Below are 22,270 nucleotides of genomic sequence, written 5' to 3' on the forward strand. Positions count from 1 at the left end.
ATTCTTTTCATTGAATTTCATTTTATTTGGACTTGTTAAGTTATTGATAGCGTTCATAAGTTTTGTGGGAGCCTGTAATCTGTGAAATGAATAGTATGACTTCCCTCCTCCTGATGAGAAGTTAAATTTCTCTGCGATAAAGTTCACCACTGCTCACTTTATTGCGCTACAAGCTAAAAGTCAATCATGTCAGCTAATGTTACTCCAGATTTAACATACATAATGTTGTATTGCTTATATTAGAAAGTCTTTTTTAAGCCTAACACCACTGTCAGCTCTGATGATTTAAGTATTTAAAGTCAAAAATGTCCTTTGCAATTGTACTACTGAGTGTAATACAGACACCCAGCACACGTCCGCACACTTTGTCCAGTTCCACTTGGGAAATTAAATTGGATTTGAATGATTTCCAGCTGTTTTAAAAAGGTCAGAGACTAGAAGAAATATTTAACAAGACAGAAAAGTTCTTAGTTTCCTCATTTATTAAGCCTTTCTCCGTGGACCCAGCAAACCGTAAAAACAAATAAACATTTGCTTTTTTTGTGTTAAGTCATTCCCGCTGATGCGCGCTGTGACTCACCATGCGACACACTGACTGTACATCATACTGAAGGTCAATGTACCATTGAAAGGAATGCACCTGACTCATCACAGAAATAGAACATTCAATTAAAACCTGGCTGTGAAAGACACAAAAGGCAGCAGCTAATTCTTTGTATCTTTTTTTTTTCCCCCTCCAATGACACGTTGTGATTGTTCCGCTTCGCCGGCTTCAGAGACGGTTCTCTGTTCGTCCTCCCACTTGGCCTGTGGGGCCTTGTGAATAAACACACGGAGGTTAATGTCTCATGTTCTTCCACTGTTCTCTGCAGACAGCTCTGACAGCAAGGAGAGAGAAAGAGCCTAAAAGGGAAACGGTTTCAGTAATACGCTAATCTGGCTCTCACATCTCTTTGTTTTAGGCAGTGAGACGAGGTATTTTCCCCGAGCTACCATTGAGAAGTACGTCTCCAGGCTGATGTGGGTGAGCTGTCAAGAGGAGATTCTTACCCCTACTCTAGTCTTTTCCCCGGCTCTGTGAGCGCCCCTCGTACCCCGAGGGGCCTTTAGTGAACCTGCCGTCATACACACATACTGACAGCAGAAAGCACGCACGTCCGAGGCGTACGTCACAGGGCCGGTAAAAACAAGTCAAGGGTCTGTCTTCAGAGATAAGGACTCCGAGTCTAAAACACAAACAACGGCCATCTGATGAATCACAAATGATACGAAGAAATGACGCTCGCTCATCTCCTCCACCTATCCTTTTCTTTCCATCCCTAACAGCAGAAAGACACACATATATACTATATACTTGTACACCCACTTGAGCCTGTCCTGGAAAAATCATTACAGCCCCCACTGCCCCGCACACACTGCAGGCAGATGGAGAAAAAAATAGGGCTGAAAGCCAAAGACGCCTGAAGGGCTTTTCATGACAGTAATGTTCTGTGGAGCTGCTTGTTTCCCTCCACCTAGATCAGGGCGAGGTGCTGAGGGACGGATAGGAAAATAAGCCAGATAACCGTAGAAAATATTAGGCGAGGAACACTCACACAAACTACAGAGGAAGGAAATCCGTGTCATTTTGCTCTCATGGCCTGGAGAGATGGCTGGCTAAATGCTCTTTTAAAACAGCTTGAACATTGAAATGATGATGGCTCCTTTTGCTTCTGCTAAGCACATTAATACATATCCCAATGCCGTTTCCACTTTTGTTAAATGGCTCACCTATTGAGTATTCAATTACAATGGCTGTCTCTGGTTTTGAAGACGGGGCTGGGACTCATAAAAATAAGCTCCCTCTGAGTACGGAGCTGCAGAATACATTGGAAGACGGCAATGGAAGGCATGAAGGATTCCTGTATGGGGGTGGTATATAATGTTAATGGCAGAGAAGAGGTTGTTGGATATTACTGTGGGGCAAAAAAAAAAAAAGCTTTTAAACCATTTCCATAGATGCAGACACAAAGGGAAACCAAGCAATTGGAAGGACATGAATGGCACTTTTAAAAAGGCTCATTAATGTAGCTTTTATTAAATGCTTCATTTGTCTGACACAAGTCCACAACACAAATCTGCCATTAATGGTGCGATCCTTTGCCCTTATTGTGTGGTTTAAATCTGAAGCTCAAACAGCCCAAGTAAATGTGGCTTTTTTTTTTTTTTAAAGCTGTAATGATTCCCTCATTCAGGCCTAATTAACTGCAGCCATTAAAATGAGGGAGAGGCATTGCCCTGGGTTCCATGTCAGGTAGTCAGTGGAGGACAGCACAGGAGGACTCAATTAGGCCCGCGCTGTTCCCGGGTTATCCTGCGACATGGTTGCCAATTAAGTGAAGTAGCGTTTGATGTCTACTCCGTGTGCCTCTGTCGGCACCATCACAGAGGCCCTGGCGATGCAGAAACGGTGTCGCTAACCCGTCCACCCCCACCCGTGAAGGTGCAGACGCTACACCATGCCCCAAAAAGGCAGTAATTACAGGATGGATGGGAGACTGTTACATAAGCACGAGGCTGCCGATAGGCCGGCGACTGCATGCTGATGCCAGGCCTCAAACATGTACCGGCTGGATCGGGTTACACTAGAAACAACAGAGTCACCAGGAGTGGACTCGGTCCGCAACACCGTAGACCTCAGAAGCAGCCAAAATAATGAGGCTACTGACTTTTTTTGGGGGGTGGGGGGGGTTTTCAAATGATTAAAAAAAATGAGTGAGTTCACACTAACAAAACCCTTATAAAAACTTCTTAAAAAGTAACTAAACAAGCAAGAGAATTCTTCAGGGTCGTCCGAAATGATTTTGGGGGATTTCAAAACGATGAAATCTTGCAGCTGCTTTGAAGCGCGTTTCTGAATATCTGTGTATCATGACTCAGTAAGTGTGGGAAGAGAAGCAGAGACAGGCAGACGCATTAGCTCTCCCTTATGGCAAGCTCTGCAAGGCTATAGGAGTCAGTCCGCATGAGCCCGACTGTCATTGACTTGTTATGAAAGCAGCGCGGGCTGGGGCTGATCCATCACTTTGGGGGGTGGAAGTCGGGGTGAGAGGACAGCCGGGAGGTGGAGCCTGGATGTGTAAGCATTGCTGAAGCGGCCCTGTTGCCTGTCACTCACCATGCACTGCTGCATGACCGCCAACCTTGTCTGGCTTGTGCACAATGGGAGGTCCGGTACTCAACTGTATGAGCAGTCATTCCCCCACTCCTCCTCACAGCAGCCAACACAGAAAGGCCAAAAGGAGTCAAAACACCCTGGACGAGCTTTACTGCTATACTGTACCGACCCTGGAAAATCTCACAGCTTGAGCCAACCGAGCAATGAATGCGTGCCCCGTTTTTTCCCCACCTAATGTCTTATTCTCCCATGTTCCCGGTCGGGTTCGATTCAAAGATGCAAGCTCTGACAGATAATCTCCCTCAACAAACACGCAAAGCAATTATGCAGAGTCATTAAACAGTAATGACTGGAGGTGTGAGCAAACTCCTTTAGCAAACAGTTACAGTACCCACCGCCCGAAAATACGGAACGCTTGCAGAACGTGCGCCGCGGTATAAGAGACAGACTCGTTCTTCACAGCAATTAGGGAGTGAGAGAGGCGCCCAGGCAAAAGGAAGGTCTTATGTTGGGGCAGCAAAGAAAAGAGGAAAATGCAGGCGTCAGCACGGGCAATAAATCTTTGAATGAAGTTTCTTCTACTCCTGTCCCGCTCTGTGGACCTGAGCTGTAATCCGAAGACGGGGCTCTGTTTAGTAGCTTTAGCAGCGGGTAGCCCAGTTGGGTCCAGTGATTATCCTCCTTCCTCCCGCTCTCTCCCCCCACCACCACAAAGGTACAGGCCTTCCAGGCGGTGCCGCTACGTCAAGTTCAGCCGGCCTGTTAGGGAATACTTCCCAGCAGCACCGTGGCCCGTGACCACAGCTTGACCTCCGAGCAGCTACGGTAGCCACATCCGCGACGCTGAGGGAAATCGATGGCATAAAGCGGCGCTGCGGCCGAGATGAATGATTACCGCGCTAATTCCTATTCATCTCTTTATTGGCCAGTGATAGGAGGGACGTTAAATTGATGGCGAGAAGCGCTCGATTGGAATGAGGCAGAGGACGCGGCATTTTGATTGATGATTTAAACAAGCCAGGTAATTAACAATGAACCGCGCAGGGAGGACATACCTCCAACCAGACCGCGCACGATGCTGAGTATATATTAATAACAATAAAGCACGATTCCTTAATCTTAAAAACAGCATATTTATGTCGACCGGCTGACGGGAGTATTGATTGCTCTCAGAGAAATCCTAAATACGGCTGAGATGTTTTGTACAACATGCAAAAGGTGATAATGATGAAAGGTGCCTATTCACCAGCTTCACACATACAAAAAGGATTCCTATTTTATTTACCAGAGATATAAATAAAGCTAACCGACATCTCTCAAAGAGTAGTTGGCATTTTAAGTGTCTGAATTCACGTGTTAAATGTCAACCTTCTACCCGTGGGCACAGTAAGTTACTCTTTTTCAGACCAAATAAGCATTTAAATATCCATCGCTGTGATGATAACTGCTCGTCTTTGGGGAAGAAAATGTCTGTTTTTATTCGTGGCCTTTGAAAATAAACGGCAAAAACCACAGAAAACACTGTCAACGAAGAGGTCCGACTGCACCTCCCGCGGCACTCACCGTCTCGTTGCCAAACAAGATGTCGACATACGGCATGATCTCCATTAAGGGCTGTTTAAAGAACTGGCTGATGAAAGGTGCAGAGAGGTTCATGCAGAAGATCTTGTTGTTATCCGAAGCATGCTTCGCCACCTTCAGGATGGACTCCGGAGACACGGTCAAGAAGAAGCCCTGAAAAACAAAAAGGAGCATTTGTTAGTCGACTGACCTGAACCAAATCAAGTAAATGATTCTGCTCAGGACCACCGAACAGTCAGCGTGAGCCGTGTTTTGACAGCACGGCGTGAGCCAAAATGAACCGAAGTGCAGGTTCCAGTGACTTGAAAGACTTTAAACTGCTAATTTGTGGGTTCTGGATGCTGAAAGACATTTTAAGCTGACAATGTTTGGTTTTATTGAAATAACACAGGCTGAAACATTTATTTGAAATGGTTTCTTAAAACATACACAGAGACACAAAGAAAAGGAAAAGAGGCAGTGGGGGTGGGGGTGGGGGGGTACATCCAGGACAAAGCCTGTGGCTGCGCTCCAAGGCTTGTACTGGAGGAAGCAACATGCACATATCCGATGATAGGGCGAACAAAAGTCTCGTCTGGACTCTCCTTACTTGGAAACAAGAGAGCCAGGCCCATTCATTGTGAGAATGAATACAAATCAGGTAAGAAAACACCTTTGTGTTTCAGGTGGAAACCTGAGGCGAGACTCTCCAGCAAGCCACACAAAACACTCCTCCTTTGATACCGATCTTCTTAACCTTGTTTTTCAGAAACAAGCTGCTCGGTAAAACCACCGTGTCACAATAGGGGCCGAGAGGAGGAGCAGAGAGGAAAGGAAAGTTTCAGCACAGTGATACATTTAATCTGGCTGAAAAGCGCCCATTGTGGACCACGGTGCAGTTCTCATTAAAGCCCCCTGACATTTGCACTGTGCTGAACACAGGAGAACCATGCAGATGAACACAAGGCGACTGGGTTGTCAGTCAAACGTGCAACATTCACGCCGTCGTCAACTCTCCTTCCTCTGGGGACGATTGTTGAGGCTATATTGCCCAGGTAAGACCTCGCCGCCTGTTACAACTGTCAGAGGCTCAGAAAGGTGTTTCAAATGGTTTTCGGAGCACAAAGTGAACTCACTCATGGCTAATGGCCCATCGCTGAACCTGACATTTTTCTTTTGCGGCGTGCCAATACGCCAGAGGATGGAGATTGTTTTCTTTTTTTTTTCCCCCTCCTTTCTCTTTTTTTTGGAGGGGAGAGTTGAAAATAAACTGTCATGGTTACTGTAATGTTGACGCTGATCAAAGGCTGGCAGCTCGATCAAATATCCTGAGGGCCCGCTGAACTTTGAAAGCCGTGCCACAGCTTTCTCTAATTGCACACTGGCTCTCCTAACCTCTGCTGCGGGTGCAATCGCGTTTGATTACTCTAAACTGTAATAAATGGAATGATCTGAAAACACAGCCCGGCAAAACAATTCATACCCAAGCACTGGGGCCGATTTTGACATCGTTACAAACAAATCACTGCGGCAAACGTTGGATATTTTCCGAGGTCTTTGACCTCCGGTAATAAAGAAATTTAAGGAACTTATAGAGCAACAATATAACAGGTTTGCTTAAAATTAGTGGTCGCTACTAAGCGGCCCACTGGACGTATTTAACAGGCCGTAAAAAGCCGATCATAATCTGATTTCTGGCTTAATCTGATTATGAGGAATCAGATTTACAGGCCTAGATTTCTCGACAGTACTCAAAAGTCATTGTGCACATCCACCTCAGACTTTTTTTTAAAAATTCTTTTACATCTACACATGCGTAACAAAGCATAATAAACGGGGAGTGATGTAAACACAGCCTGAGCGGAAATCCAAAGACAACAAACGTGGTGTGCAGCGGCAGGAAGTCAACAGAGAGCCACTTGTGGCGCTTCACCCCGAGTCCTATGTGCACGTTAATCCGTCAGCTGTGATTATTACAATTATCTGATCACGATTATCGGATCTCTGCTCACACAAACGGGCCTGGCACTTCCTGAAACACAGCCTGGGCTGCCAATAAAGGTAATCCATCTCTGTTCTCTCAAACAACCACCAGAGATGGCGACATTTCCCCGGATACATGTTGCCGAATGTGTAACGGCGCCACTTAGCAGTTCATGACGTTGGGCTGCATGTTGCTAATGTGAACATATGCGGCGTCCCTGTCCTGTGGTTTCATCGCCTGAACGTGGAAGCAAGGTTTCCAGCCCTACGCTGGCCGTCGGCGCAACGTTGGGAAATTTGTTGAGGCATGGAAATAAAAGAAAGCAGTCGGAGCTGCATGAAATTGCAGTTCCCAGCAGTGGTCTCTGCAGCCTGCGAAACAGGAGAGGTCGAGTCTTTAGTGCTGCGGTGCGGATCGCGTATCGACAGCAGCGGATCGGGTTTCCCAGGTGTCACCGAGCCCTGTGAAGTGGGGTGAATATCGCGTTTCCGGGTCAAGATGATCAAAGCTGAATGGACGGCTTCTTACCATTTCCACGCAGCCAAAACATCCAGTGAAGTAGTCCGAGAAGCATTTTCCTGGCAGACAATAATGCACGGAGATGCTTGGCCATGTTGAGCGGTAATTTGAGGGAACAGTTGGAAAGGCAGGGCATTTATTTCCAATGTTTATCTTGAAAGGAAGAAATACATCCACTTTATTTGCACAAAAAAAAACTATTTGAACGTCGCTCTGAGGTGCAATTAGCGGTAGCCTAACCATAAGGGTCTAAGCTACGCAGCAGCACGGGCACGACATCACGCTCGCCGTGTTTGTATCAGTGTTTTCCCCGAGGCTGCGCACATCTGAAGAGCTGGGAGTGATGGATGGGATGGTGTCAGCCGGCTTAAAATAAAAGTGGACATCTGAAGGGTAAAAATGATCTATTTTCAGAAGGGCATTTTCATTTATACCAGCAGCAGGGGTGGTCTGGGGGGGGGGAAGAGAAGCTTTCTTTTTTTTCTCAGGCCTATTTTAATTCTGTTGAGGCGTTGGTGTCACAGAGGTTTTTGTTTGACACCTCTGATTACCCGGAATTTAAAGCAGTACCACTTCTCTGAAACGAGCAATTATGGCATCTGGAAGGGACGGGAATGGCATGACAGTATATTTCTGTAAAGTTTAAATTTAATCCAAAAGGATTTCACCACCAGAAATGCAGATAACGTCAACGGGTAAACAGATCATTATCACCTCGCTCTGCGGTTCAACTCTTCGCACTATAATTGTTCCAGTTTTAAAGCACTAAATTAGGCTGTTTTGGCTGTTTCCAGCAAGAGATCAATGTAGTGAGGCAGCCTTGAAAATCCTACTGTACAATACAGTCCTCACAAATACAATAAAAACTATAATGCTAGAAGAGATGTGTATTGTTTGCTAATTTAATATGAGAGGATACTATTTACACAATAACAATCTTTAGGACATATAGAACCTGAAGGCGATGAAGACGACACCAAAAAGCTGTTTGACCCAACCTTTTAACCAAATAAATATGTGTTTCTGGCATGTTCTGAGAGCAGAACTCATTATTTTGTCCAACTATTTTATTCAGCATTATCAGGAGGGTCATATGTACCACAGTAGCACTGTCATCATTACCATAGATGTCCCCCCCCCCACCCCTGCCGTGCTCGCCGGTGCACTGGTTCATCACACAGAATTAGATGTCACACAGTATAGAAGGCGCGTGAGAGCGCACACTGCTCTCAACCTCAGTTATCTCCGTGAAGCACTGTTGCAAGGTGGATCGATAGCTTAGGTTTGGAGCTTCATTAGCTCAGTGTGACTCCATTACCGACGAGGCGCCTGTGGTACGCTGCGCTAGTGTTGCGAGACATATTTTACTCCCAGATCGTGGTGGCCCCGCAGAGGGACAGGGGGAAGACCTTCATGCGCGAAGAGCAGTGGAGGAATCGGTGTCAGCTTGGCTCAATAAACAGGAGAAAGAAAAGAGGACCGGCAAACAGAGCTAAGTGATTAATGGTGTCACATACTGCCTTGAGTGAAGCAGAAAAACATTAAAAGGATGAAAAGAGCTCATTTAAGGCTTTTCGATTCATTTTCGTATCAAAGGAAAATGAGTGGGGAAGGCACGCTACAAAGAAACTTGGATTCCTCACAATGCTAATGATGTTGTTCAAGTTGAAGAGGGACGGTTGGAAGTGAGTTCAATTAAACCAACAGGAGGAAAATGTGAAACAACCTAGCGACGTGATTCAGCATTCCCTACGCTTTTAGGATGTTTGATCTGAGCGAAAGGCAATTCAGCCGCACTGATAGCATCTGCCTTCTCTTCTTCTGCTTCCATTAAGAATCGTGTTCCGGTGAAGCTTATCAGACATCTCGGAATCCATCCACTTCTTCACGGGGAGCTGGAGGGGGGCCAGCCGCACTGGAAACAGAATGGACGGCTACGTTTTAAAAGGCCGGTCAGAGATGAGGAGAGGGGGACTTTGGTGCCGGCCCAGGATCTCTGGGCTTGCGTAAATGTGCCACAACCGCTGGATTTAACAACCGAGCAGAGACGCTGTTTATTAACTGCAGCAGTATTTTATTAGATCTCTGAAAACATTATCTCTGGTTTAAATATCAGCAGATTTCCAGGCTAGCGGATATTTTTCCACAGTGACGAGAGGGTCTCTCGTGGTTTATATGAAATATAGGAGCGAGATGCAACCGGACATTTGTTGTAGCAACTACATTTGCCTGGACACAAGCTCGATATCATGAGCAACAAAACAAAGATTTTTCAGCCTGCTTCATTTACAACCGCAACAAATCATAATTACACCCATCGGGCGTTAATGGACGGCTGCAAAAGTTTTCAACTTCTAACTTCCGGCTGAATGTTAATTTGTGTTGCGGGAACTGTTTTGATTTTAGTGCCGTTAAACTAGAGCTAATTCAACATCAGCTGCGGGCTCTTTTCACATGGCTGCCTTTTGCTCTCCTGTTAATCTCAACAGTTTCAAAAAATTTGTTGGCTGAAGGTAGAGGCCAGCCTGAGCAGGAGAGCTGGATGCCAAGGAATGTACTTAAGATCTAAAACAGACAAGATTTAAAGCCAAGAGCATTTAAATGCCAATACTAATCCACAAAATAATTCACTGCATAGCGCAAACCGACTCTCTCTTACAGATACCATATGTTACCTCTGTGAGAAGATGAAACGAGGAGGGGAAAAAAAGGAAAAAAAGAAAGAAACGGTGCCAGAGGAGATGCTTTCTTCTCCTAAATGTGTGCAGCCTTGGTAATGAAAAAGAAAGCTGTGCCTTTCCCTCTCTTTTTTAGCCTCCTACTATATATTTCAGGGCTGTCTGGTTCTCACTGTTGTTCTTGCCTCTATCATTGGGAGATTAGCCCAGAACAAACTGTTTGGTTTGCAGGGAGTTAAGATTTGCTAATGCACGCACTCTCAAGTGTCCTTGTCTGCCACACTGCACTTAATTAGCATTTTAGCATGAGCGGTTCTCCCTCCTTCGGTACCGCAGAAGGGGAAACATCACTCACGGAAACACACATATACACTTGAGGAGTCAAGCGGGGCTGTAGTTTCTTACATAGTTAGGGAACAGGCTGAAGACTGGAAAAAGGGGGGGGGGGGGTTAAGGGGGTGGATGGAAAAATGGGATAGTGTTCTGCAATGTGAAAACAGATGTCAGGGTTTCAGAGTTGTCTCTTCTGAGCTGGCTTGAAAGGATGTATCAATATATGGGTCAGATGTAAAAAGCAGAGGTTCGGCGTTGGAGTGTCGACGTTGAAGGTTGGTGGTGGTGGTGGTGGGGGGTGGGGGGGGTTCCAGTCACCATGATTCCAAGGTTGAGCGCTGACAGAAACCAAAGCTTTGCAGACGCTCTCTCGGGAAGTGAACGCTTCCAAATGTGCCACTCCGTGGGTACAAATGAGTCGGAGCGTCCGAGTTCAAACGCGGAAGCGGGGAGACAATCTCCCAGTGTTCCGCAGCCGCGCCAGTGGCAGCCAGCGCAGCAGGTTGGAAAATTGCAGGTAATTGCTGAAGCCGTTGAATCCAGTTTGGTTTTGGTTGAAAGGCTAAAAAAAACAAAGCTCTGATTGCCGAAAAGACAAGGGCAGGGAGCTCAGAGGCCCTGTTGCTAAGAGTTAATTTGATACATATTTCTCCCCCTGAAATGTCTGAGGTACTGGCAAGAAATGGCCAGAAAAAGAAAAAAAGGGAGAGAGAGAAGGAGTGAGAGGGAGGGTGAGACCCCCGCTCTCCCTGCAAATACTATCCATCTGCCGTATTACATTTAAGCAGCATGAGAAGCTAAGGGAGCGCCCTTGCACAATATTGTGTGAAGGCTGTCAAACTCAATGCAGGAGCCCGGTGCCCACTGCTCAGAGACGAGGACTCGGGGCTGCTTAAATCCACTCTAATAATAACTTGTGACTGCGTGCGCTCGGCACCAGCAAAACAGGAGAACGCGTGCCACAGAAAGAACTTTTAATTATTCATGCCTCGTTGGGGGGCGAAAATAAAAAAAGAGTAATTGAAAACTGTAATATGACGGCCCCTGGAGGAAAACACTAACAGCTATCAGCAGATTTTCGCCTAATCGGCAAATTGGAATTCAAAATGAGTAGATGGTGCAAAAAGCCATCGTAGATTATTGGAGTGCAAATAAAAGAAGATATTTTCCCTGTTTTTTTTAGAAGGTGCATCGATGGTTAACGATGTCTCCACGGCGCTGTTAGAGGCGGATTTATGGTCTGATCTCACGTACTGTCATAAAAGCGTTTAAATGGAATCTTCAGAGGCGTCCAGACTTTTAGATTAGCGAGGCTAAAGTGCGCGGGGAAAAAAAAAATCTGATTTGTGTCAAGCGGAGTGTGCAGTCATTAAACTCTCAGCACCTGCTTAATGTCTATGGCTTTTTAAATGAAAGGCTCTCTGTTAATTTGTACTTTCACAACCGGAGCTGAAAACGTAATCCCAGATGACATCGTCAGGCATCATTTTCTCAACCTTTGAGGGACTTTAGAGTTTCAGGCGGCGTCGTATTAGAAACTGAGTCGCTTTCCTGGCTACAAGCAACCTTTGTGACTTGTTTTTGGAATAAAACGGGTCAGGAGATCCTTTATATTTAACGCTGCAGCACACTTTAGGCGCGGGTTAGAGATGTTCTCTGAAAAACACCGTGAGCCGACTCAAGCTTGAAGGTTAAAAATGGAGCTGCGGGCGCTGATTTAACTTTTCAAAACCTCATTTAAAACACAAACACATATTTGTCTTTTTTTTCCTAATTCAAACTCTCTCATTGACCTTGAAAACGAAAGAAAAATGTATTTGGAAAAAAAAGTTTTCTTTGCTTAGCAGGAGAATATCTCCTCGTCTTACTGTCGCATTTATCGACCGCACTGAGATTTTTAGTTTGACTAGAAATAAGCCAAATAACCCTGAGACTTTGAATTACTTATTTATGTGTTTCGTTTCATGAAAAACATCCCTCCACGATTCCACGGCTTCAACGGATGTGTTATCCGCAAAAGAATGGAAGTTTCAGATCAAAGCGCATCGAGTCGCTTTTACAAAATGATTTCTCCTCTCAGGTTGAGACTCATTCCTGCCGCCCCTCCCCTTCGAGCAGGAGCCTTGCCTCCTTTCTCAAGGTGTGACCTTAACCGTAAAGTCAACTTCTCGGCAGAATTTCCAGTCGATATGCTGGAGTAATTCAGCCAAAGGTATTTCACTGCTATCTCTCACAGGACTCATGCTCAAGGCTGCAAGTTTCCAGGACTGGTTCCGCGATGTTAGACGTCAGCTTAATTGTCTGTTTTGCTTCACCTTTCCGAGCTTTGTTGCGGGAAAGAGACGGAAATGCTCGTCCGCCGATGCTCGTTTCTGTCATGGTGTTCTAGAAAACACCATATGGGCCAAGAAGAACGCAGTCTATGTTTTAGCTCATTAATTTGTTGTAAATATATGCTTGTTTGCAAATGGCCGCGCTGCGTTTCGCAGTTTGACTGAACATTTTATTGAACATCTGCCTCGGCAGAAACTCGTTTTACTCCCATTTCAATTTGGGCCTGCAAACTTGAAACTCGTAAAAATCATGTCAAATCATTAAGCCGACGCCGCGGTTTGAGCATCTTTGGTCCGCGCCGACACAACATGGTGCTAACGCTCGCCACCGGGGTTGCTGCAGCATTAAAATCAAGCTTGGAAAAATCAATTGCCCGGAGGCGAGGAGTGTGAACTTTCATACCCTGAGCCCAATTTCCTTGAAAGTGGAGGTCCTAAATCAAATCAAGCCGGGCCAATGCACCGTGGAATTATGCACAAAATGACACAGCTATGTAAAATGACAGCCGCTAAGAAATACTGTCAAGGCAGGGAAACTTTAGAGCTTGTTTATTGACTCTGCATGGTTTTATCTCCCCGCTGCTGCGGTGATATCAAGCCGAGATTCTCTCTGTTGGGACTCAGACCGGGATGGCGAAGTGCACTGAGCGTGCACGGGCGAAGCGTGCAGACAAAGATGATGAAAAGTATCCCCGAACAGTTTATGTAGAAATGCTCAGCTGTTGCTGTGGTGAAATGTCTGACTATCGAGTGTTTATAGCGTATAATCAAGACCTTGCGAACTCATTTCCACACAGATATTAGCAGCGAAGCCTTTTAAGAGCGTCTCCCGATTGAGAGTAGAAGTTTAGAGCGAGGGAAATTCAGGCTAGAATATGCAAGTCATCTTTGGGCATTAAAAGAGGAATCAGACGCTGCTTGCAGACATCAGGCTCGTCTGCCAGAAGCCCAAGTAAACAGGGTGAGGCAGTGCATTAGATGTTAAATCAAAATTCATCAGAGGTATTAGCCTGCCGCCTGCCAGAGACAGGAAATCACTGTCTCTGCGGGAAAGGATGGCTTATTTCTGGAAGGTACGTTTTCTTATTTAAAAGAATTTACTTGTTTAACGGCCCCTCAGGCCGAGCCATTGTGGCGGAGAGGTTGAAAGATTAAATCGGTGATACATCACTGACAACATTGGCTTTGCTGACTGATTTTTCCTCCATTGCGTTTGACTGCAGCAGTATATTATTCCATTTTATTAGTTGTCTGCATCGAGACGAACAACTGAGGCAACCCGGGTTCCCGTCCAAATTGAATTATTTCCAGAAAATAAGCAACTATAAATATATTTAAGTCATATCTCATTTCATTGTCTCACGTTCTGCTCTCCGAGAACAGGTGGAGGGAAACACACTGGGGCTGAGCAAAACAAAATGTTCTCTTGGTGTGGATTAGAAGCCTCTTTAGCCAAGACCACAGAGCAGACCAGTCACTCTGCGGTCTGATTTATTATAACAAGAGCCTCTCAGACGGACCAGAGAGCCATCCTCGGCTTCTCCAGCCACTTCCGTCTTTCGAAAAAATTCCAAGTGCTCCATATTTTTAAGTGGAGCGGTCAAAGTGAAACGCGCACTATGTGGAGAGCGAGGCAGCGATCGCATGAATCATTCTGAAATGATGCTGAATGAACCGGAGAACTGTCCTCTCCAAAAACAAAGAAACCCGTCAGTCTGGGTAGAGAGTGTCTATTACTTAATATACACCCACACTTCTGAGAGCTTAGCCACAACATGAAATATTAGCACTTTAGGGGAAAAATAAATGTATAAAGCCGCTCTGTGGAGCAGGAGGTGGAAGGTTGCCTTCTAATTGCTGGAAGGGAGAGAAACCATGGAAGAGTAAACAGTGTCTGATCGATGGCGGGGATTATATCAGAAAAGAGCCTTTGGCCTTTGGCCAAGACGAGCAAACACACTGGTCTGTGGCTCTGCTACGCATGGAAAGAAGATAGCCAAGGCAAAAAGCTGCTGAGTTGAAAGCATTATATTTCACAGAGGGAGGGAACAGATAGAGTGTAGTACAATGCCAGATATGACATGCAGCCATCTATATCATGCCCTGGCTATTTGTATCAGACAGAAATGCCAGTAGATAAGGGAGGAGTGTTGCGAGAGGCTGATGGAAGGCTCTTCTGAATGGTGGCCCGGCTTTAGGTCAGGTTACACTCCCGAAACGCAACGGTGCCGAGTGCGAAACCTCTCCATCGCCACGTGGGTAAGTTCAACACGCCGTTAGCTGGTCACAGCCTCAAAGAAATGTGTCGTTTTATGCCGGAGCCCTGAATGTGGTTGCTGCAATTCAAATAAGCCACTTACAGAAATCTGTAAGGATGGACGCAGAGTGGGGGGTGGGGGTGGGGGGGGGGGACTGAGAAGGGCTTACGAGTTATTGGAGCCTTTTAAAGTCGGAGGCTCCTCATCAGGCGGAGCTTCCTTCTTTCACAGAGTCTTGTAGATGAGTTCACTCCGTTGCCTTTAAATCCCCTGAATGAATTAAACCTCAGAATACCATCATTCATTACCACTGTCTGAAGCATGTTTAACTTGGAAAAGTGATGTGAAAAAAGGATTCCGCTGTGGGTAGCTAAGGTCTATATAAAAGCAAGCGGTAAGCTGTTTCGCTGTGTCGTTCCCCGTAGAATGCTAATGAGTTTTGACTCACCACAATTAATGATTTATATTAATAGCCTGTGTATTACTTTCAGCCTAATTCAATGGGGGCCATGTTATGCTAAATTTCACCACAATATTCTTGTTGATAAGCAGGTGACAACTTGGAGAAAGGGCCGATAATATTTGCTAATCCCCAAAGAAATTAGGCGAGATTGATGAAAGCGTGCATATACTCCGCACAAAGCCTTGGGAGTCTCTAAAAGCTGTTACCATGGTGGTATCCCATTAGAATAACAAACATTTCCCCTGGATGTTTAACATCGCTTCCCAGTGAGCACAGCCCTCCCGTTGGACTCCCCTCCCCTCTTACAAGCACCTGCCTTCAAATTTTCCACTTCTAAAATTCCACCAGCCGGGTGAAGGGAAAAAAAAAGAAGACGGGTGAAATATGAAATACAGTTGCGAGAAAACTTGAGTGCCAAAAAAGGACTTTTCTTCAAACCCGTAATAACTTTCCATGGGAATAGGGAGAAACTTAAAAAGAATAACACTTCCCCTTGATTTTCTACTCCTACCACTTTTTTAAGCAGGCAGTGAATTTCCTGGAGTGATAAGGGCTTAGCCAATGTAATCCTCAGAGGACCCTTCTCTGGCATGCCAGGAATCAAGGAAACCTTTCCTTCTTGAGGAGAGAGAAAAAAAGAAAAGAAAAACAGAAGTTGAAAAGTGTGAGGGAGGCAGCACGAGGAGAGGCAGCCAGCATGCCATCGCCGACGCAGAATGGCAAACGCGAATTAGCATGTGTGGAAAGAGCAGCCGGACTGGCCTCAGCTGGAGATCGGCGGCGGAATACTGATATGACAATGTAAGGGGCTTCCGCGGCTCGACCGGCAGTGGCCACCGAGGGCGCTCTAATTGGCCTCACGCAACGAGGGCGAGGAGGGGAGGGGCACGCATAAATGTTTCACACGGATTGATTCATTATCGGTTTGCTCGACAGGCGGGGTGGGCCTCGTAATAGTGCGCCGTCTTTAACTGCTAGCATGTAAGTCACTGTCGCAGCGGCGGGACAGAATATATCAGCCCGACCTTTCACTTAAGATATTGAAATGAGAGCCCGTGACATGGCTCGTCGCGCTACAGGAATGCTACTCCCGAATTTCAAACCGCGGTAGGAGAGGGATGGCGTGATGAGAGGTGGCGTGCGAAAGAGGGGGGAAAGAGTTTTAATAATTTACAACCACCTCCTCTGTCGCGATGTGACAAGTGCTGATCATCGGGCAGGTGTCAAACAGGGCAAATTTAAGGGGCACATATTCTCTTGATTAAGGAGCAGCTGCGCGCGGCAGCGGGAAAAGGAAATCCGCTCCGTCTGGTCACGGAAAACAAACTCATAACAGTCGACTTCATAAATCACTCCGTAGTCGGTTAACTTCTCATTTACAGTGGCTGACAATTAATGCCTTCTGTGTAAATATACCGTCGAAATGTAAACACTGTGTGACATAAAAGTAAAGCTAGCAACTTCCTCCTCCGAGGTGGCGCGGCTGACGTTTGTCTTGGGTGATTTATGGGCGAAAATCGTCCAACGAAACGCAAACTAATCTGTGAAAGAGCGTCCGGCGAGATCACTGGCGGCCGTGAGAAAAGCGGCTGAACATCTCAGCCTCTCCCCCGGCGGTGGGTTCCATGTGGTTGACACGTTTGCATCTTCAAAGATGCGCGCGGCCCAACTCGACGTGTGCGAGAAAGCCTGCGCGGCACATGGAAAAACCCAACTTTCCTCCCACCCCTGCTCCAAAACGTTACCACATTTTGAGGCCCTTTATCTGCCGAGCGCTTCCCTTCGCCACCGAGTTGTAAACAAGTTGCTCGGACGGGATGCGCGGGAAACATTTGCTGCGTGCCGTGCGGCGCCACCTGCGCCGAAACCAAAAAAAGGCGCTACAGGAAGCTGCAAATCAGAAGCCATTTCACAGCAACAAATATGACAGGAACAGCGCCGCACATTATTTGAGCTCCACGACTCATTCACTCAGTGTCTCTTCCAATGAGCAGGAACAACGCACGCAAGTGTGTGTCGCGCCGCGGAGTAGGAGGCTGCTCCCCTGAATTGGGGGGGGGGGTAAATTGCAACAAAAGCCCGTGCAAATTAGACGTGATGGATTCGTAATACGTCTGAAGTGTCGCCGTCTTCGGGAAGCCCTCCCCGGGCGGCGCTCACGGATCGACGGGCTGAACTTCCAATTATTCCCGTCAAACTGCTGCCATCGTAAAACGATCATTGGGACGTTACGCTGCGCGCGGGATCGATGCTGACAGGGGAACCAATAGGCCACCGAAGTGCGATGCGTTGTTAATCATCGCATCAATCCACTCTAAATGCAGCTTTTGAATGAGGTCCTAGATGGAAATTAATATCCCTGAAGTGGTTTTAGTCCCCAGGGGCCATTTGTTACAGGAGGAGGACGAGGACCCAGAGGAAAACAGCTGCATTCCAAAGGGAACGGTCCAGATCTCTGCTCCCTCCGAATGGTCGTTCGGCGAAGGGGATACGCGAGAGGACGCCACAGAAACTGACATCAAAAACAACCCCTGCATTATAATGTTTACAACAAAAATTGATTACCAGTTTTCCATTCGGGGCGCCTCTGAAAAGGCGCCACTGGGTGCCGTTTGTCTGCATCAAACACTGCAGATGAACCGGAAAGGGTGACCGCAAAGGTTGAATCGGGGGAAAGTTTGAGGATTCAAAATGGAGCCCTGGGGAGAGAGAGGCAGAATAAAGAAGACGTACTTCCTGTAAACACTGGCTAAGAATTATTTGCTCACGAGGGCGAACATTAAAGCATCGGCTCATCCTTAATTAGGCCTTGTTTATGTTTTCCAACGACGGGTGAGTAATATACATAAAATACGGAGTGGAGATGCATCAATATTGTCTCCTCTACGGCGCCTGCTGCATAATTAATATGCAGACTGACATGACACGGATATGATATGACAAGAGGATCACAGGCGAAGAGTTAGGGAAAGAGTGGGGGGATGCATTTTTCATGAACCGCTGTGCTCCCCAGCCAGTTACAGTTTCAGAGAAGAAGCGGGCCGAGCAGGGCAAAATAAGAATATGTCCGCACGATGTCGTTTTAAACGCAACTGCCCGCCTCCAAGCACGGCTCCACACCGCTCGTGTATTTAAACATCAGCGTCCTCTAAACTATCCGTTGCACTGAGGTCTGAGCGTGTGATGAGCTATGACACTCCCGCTGCTGCTGATTTTCAATGAAAGTGAAGGCTGGATTGCTTTATGGGTAGCATTTCCCATTTGCTTCACCGTTTCTCTGATAGCCGAAGCTATAAATAGCCTCAATTTGTAGCTGTATGAGAAGAAGGAAGAGGAAAAAAACCCAAAAACAATCACAGGTGTAGAAAATAATTCATTTCGCTGTGTATTTGGACAAAACTGAGGGGAAGAGGAGCCTTACAGGGGCCATTTCTCCTCATTCGGGGCCATTACCACCCCGCTGTCACCGGCGGTCTGTCCCCTCACCCATCACAGAGCCCAGAGCAGCCCCGCAGCTGCCTCGAACCTCGCAACTAAATCACATTCTACACAAACGGACGAGGCCGTGCAGCATCTACTGTATCTAATCTAATCTGTCCATCTCCCGTGTCCCTACACACACATCACGGACGTCTCTGGGAAGGCAGGGCAACATCTCAGCATCTCAATCATGTATCTATTATTGCCGCTGTGTGCGGGGAAACAAGAGACCGTAATGCAAATCAGGAATCGGGATTTGCCTTCATAATTGAGGCTTTATCAGCTCATTAAGAAACAGGGAGGCATCGGTTAAATGAGCATGCAATATACTCATTAAATCCACCAAAGGAGAGAGCTCTTAGAACATATCAACACGAGTCCTTGAGAGAGGGAGAGAGGCGACTGTGATTGATAAGGTTACTATCTTGTCAGAAAAACACCTCAGGGAAGCAGCAATTTAGCACAAAGAAGAGAGCAAATGTTCTCAGGTGGCCCTGATGGCCACTTGTCTGCCCCTCAGTGCTATAATGCCAGATGCAATACGGCACATCTTATTAAAAATCTGACAGATTTATTATTACAGTTGGTTAACCTCTTTATAATCAAATCGTGTTAGGGGTTCAAGGAGACTCTCTTCCACTGAACTGCAATCATTTCAGCGTGATTTAAATTCGCGCGGCATGGCAAGGCTCCAGCTACCTCATGCAGGCACATTTCCTGTTTACATCCAGCTCTGCACAGGCAAGAGCTTTTAAAAAAAATATATATATATATATATATATATGACTTAAACAACTTTCAAGCAAAATGCTTTTGACAGCTTCTACACGCGGGTAAATGATAAGACGCCATGCAAATTAAGCATTGTAAGTAAAACCCCTTTGTACTAATTACGCAGCAAGATCTGAGTGACGAGATACAGACGTATTGCTAATAAAAACAGCGGACAGAACAGCATTAATCCCATCATCTCGCGGGAGCCCCCACATGCTTGTGCCTCTGGTAGCTTCAACTCAGAGTGCACAGAGAGCCAGGTGGCATCATACAGCATGGCGATGAACAAAGCCTGTCATTGGATCTACGGGGACAGAACTGTCGTTAAGTACAGGACCTTCATGATTGAATAACACTTTCTTACTGCTGCTGAGGGTGGGGGAGAGAAAAAATGCTGAATGCCTTTGGCAAAATCGATACAGTTTGAGCTGCTGGAATGCAAATAGCAACTACTCTAGCTGCATGACATGGGATGATGCACCATTACTTATTCTGGATCCATTCAATGTCATCATTAGCCTTTGCAGTGTCAAATCCGCTCAATAAAGGGCATTATTTCCAAAAGGATAATGCGCGGCATTAATCCTTTTATGCCGCTTTCAGCAGGATAGAGTCTCCCATGGCTAATATTAATGTGCTGGGTGTCAAGAGTGAGATGGCTAATCCTGATAACGCAGGATGTACAGTCAACTTTGCAGATGGCTATCTGCCCTGGAATAGCACTCCCAACAGGCGCCGGAACAGGATGTGCTTTTAAAGCTGCACTTTCTGAATGTTGTCTTCAAAGAAAACGATAATTTTCAACGCCGCATTCTGAACTGGGAAGATAAGCCAGAGTACGGGGGAGGACAAAATAAAAATGATGCTCGCCTCGGAGAGGGAAAAATAGCTTCCTGATATAGTCCTAGCTCTCTCTTTAAAGCTGACACCTAGAACATACAGTTTATCAATTATACATGAAGCCGGAATCTATCTTCTGTTGGCAGCTTGTTTGGATCTGGCTCGAGCCCTCTCACTGGTGAAATGTGTCTGGGAGCCCCCATCCCTCCTGTCGCCTTTTTCCACTTGCTGCCTGTCCTTAAATCAATCCCTTTTTAGGCCCGAATTTATTTTTCCTGTAACAAATCTGTCTTGGCAAATGATGTCACATAAGCGGGGAGAATGACAGCCTGATGTCTGTGCAGGGAACATCAACCTTGCTCCAGCAGCCTCCTCCCAAGGTGAGTAATCACGCAGAGGAGCGGTGCAGTGTGTGGATGCCAGCCAGAGTCCAAACAAACCCGGAGTCTGTTGCTCAAGATAAACAAACCAATTAGGGAAAAGGCATGTTATTCCTCAGTTGGTGGGATATTCGCTAGATGGAAAATAATCAATGCATTCTTGTTTCCACAGGGTGAAGCTGAAAACGTCCTAAGCCGAATAAAATTGAGGCAAAGAGGAAGACAGAGTGAAATTATTCATTAGAAAAAATAAATAATGGGACCAAACTAGCTACTAGTCGTGTAATTAATCCATGCAGGCTCAGTGGAGGGAAGAGAGAGCACAGAGGGGAAGATTCATCATAGCTTTTCGCCCCTCGCTCCCAGGGATACATGCCCTTCTTGTGTGGATGAGTCAGCTTACATCTTTTGACAATTGGGAGCCAAGGGCTTTGTCAAAAGGAACCACGGTTATTGTTTTGATTGGTTCCCCGTTGTTATGTTGGGAACGCAAAATGCTTTCAAATGCGATTGCGCCACAGCGGCTGCAAATAAGACTCGCACATATAGGGCATCAAAGAGGGAGGTTGCCTGCTTTTTTTTTTTTGATTTTCCGATGACAATGATTTGGCGCTTTGGCCGTTTCCCTGGCACCCCCGTGCACGCTGGAACAGGCAGCCATATCAGTAAAAGCAGGGAGCGGCCCCCTTGGCCAGGCAAGGCATTAGAGGACTGGGCTCGCATAGCGTGACATTCAAGCTGGCCAATAATGACGGACGTGCTAATCAAAGTGGCTCTAGCCTGCCGAGTGTAGGACTTTGCCCATCTGGAGTGGACGTGCAGCTGCTCTGGCTGGAGTTCCACTGCGCCCCCTCAGGGCTCAGGCACCAGGCTAACCACTGGCACAAGATTTTAGATGCTGGGGGAAATAGAAAACACCACACATGAAAAATAAATCAGAGCCAGCTTGTTACCATGTCATGGGGAGAGAGAAAGAGAGAGAGAGTGAGAGGAAAGGACAGGAAAAAATAACTGGGGTAAGAGATTTAATGTGCTGCTGAAAATCTGACACTTGCCAGAGGTCCAAATGTTCCACCAGAGCAACGGCAGCTCTGCTGGCTAAGTCTCTATAAAGCCTCCAAAGCTGCTTACAATATACACTTGAGAAACAATAGATAAGGTCAGAGTACGGGCCTATGTCTGAGTGGGACCGTGTATAAAAATAAACACTTTTCCACTGCAAGTGCTAACCCCAGACATGTTTACCGGATCCTGGGCAAACATTATTTTTTTCTGAAAACTGTTTGTTGAAAAGATTCTGACAGGCAAATATTCCATGTATTTCCTTATTTGAATTCCAGGTTTTTCTACCCCCCCCCCACTTTCAAACAATTCTCGCTTCTAAAACACAAAAAAATACCGAAAAAACTTTGCTGTAATCCCACATGAGTACTAAAAAAATGCATCAGTATTCATTTGACAACATGTATGTTTGTTTGGGATCTTGTTGAGAGTTGGGTGACAAAATCAAG

General features: G+C 46.1%; 1 protein-coding gene across 3 annotated transcripts in view; it reads right to left on the reverse strand.

Annotated features, from left to right (window-relative positions):
* Positions 1-22,270, reverse strand: part of LOC101066176 (adenosine kinase) — an 82,971-nt gene that overhangs the window by 18,160 nt on the left and 42,541 nt on the right. For all 3 annotated transcript variants that reach the window (XM_011620974.2, XM_011620935.2, XM_003961181.3), the window contains exon 7: positions 4,721-4,891. In XM_011620974.2, coding sequence (XP_011619276.2) covers positions 4,721-4,891 — 171 coding nt within the window. The remainder of the gene's footprint in view (positions 1-4,720; positions 4,892-22,270) is intronic.

Source organism: Takifugu rubripes, chromosome 1, assembly GCF_901000725.2.
Source record: "Takifugu rubripes chromosome 1, fTakRub1.2, whole genome shotgun sequence".
NCBI classification, from domain to species: domain Eukaryota; kingdom Metazoa; phylum Chordata; class Actinopteri; order Tetraodontiformes; family Tetraodontidae; genus Takifugu; species Takifugu rubripes.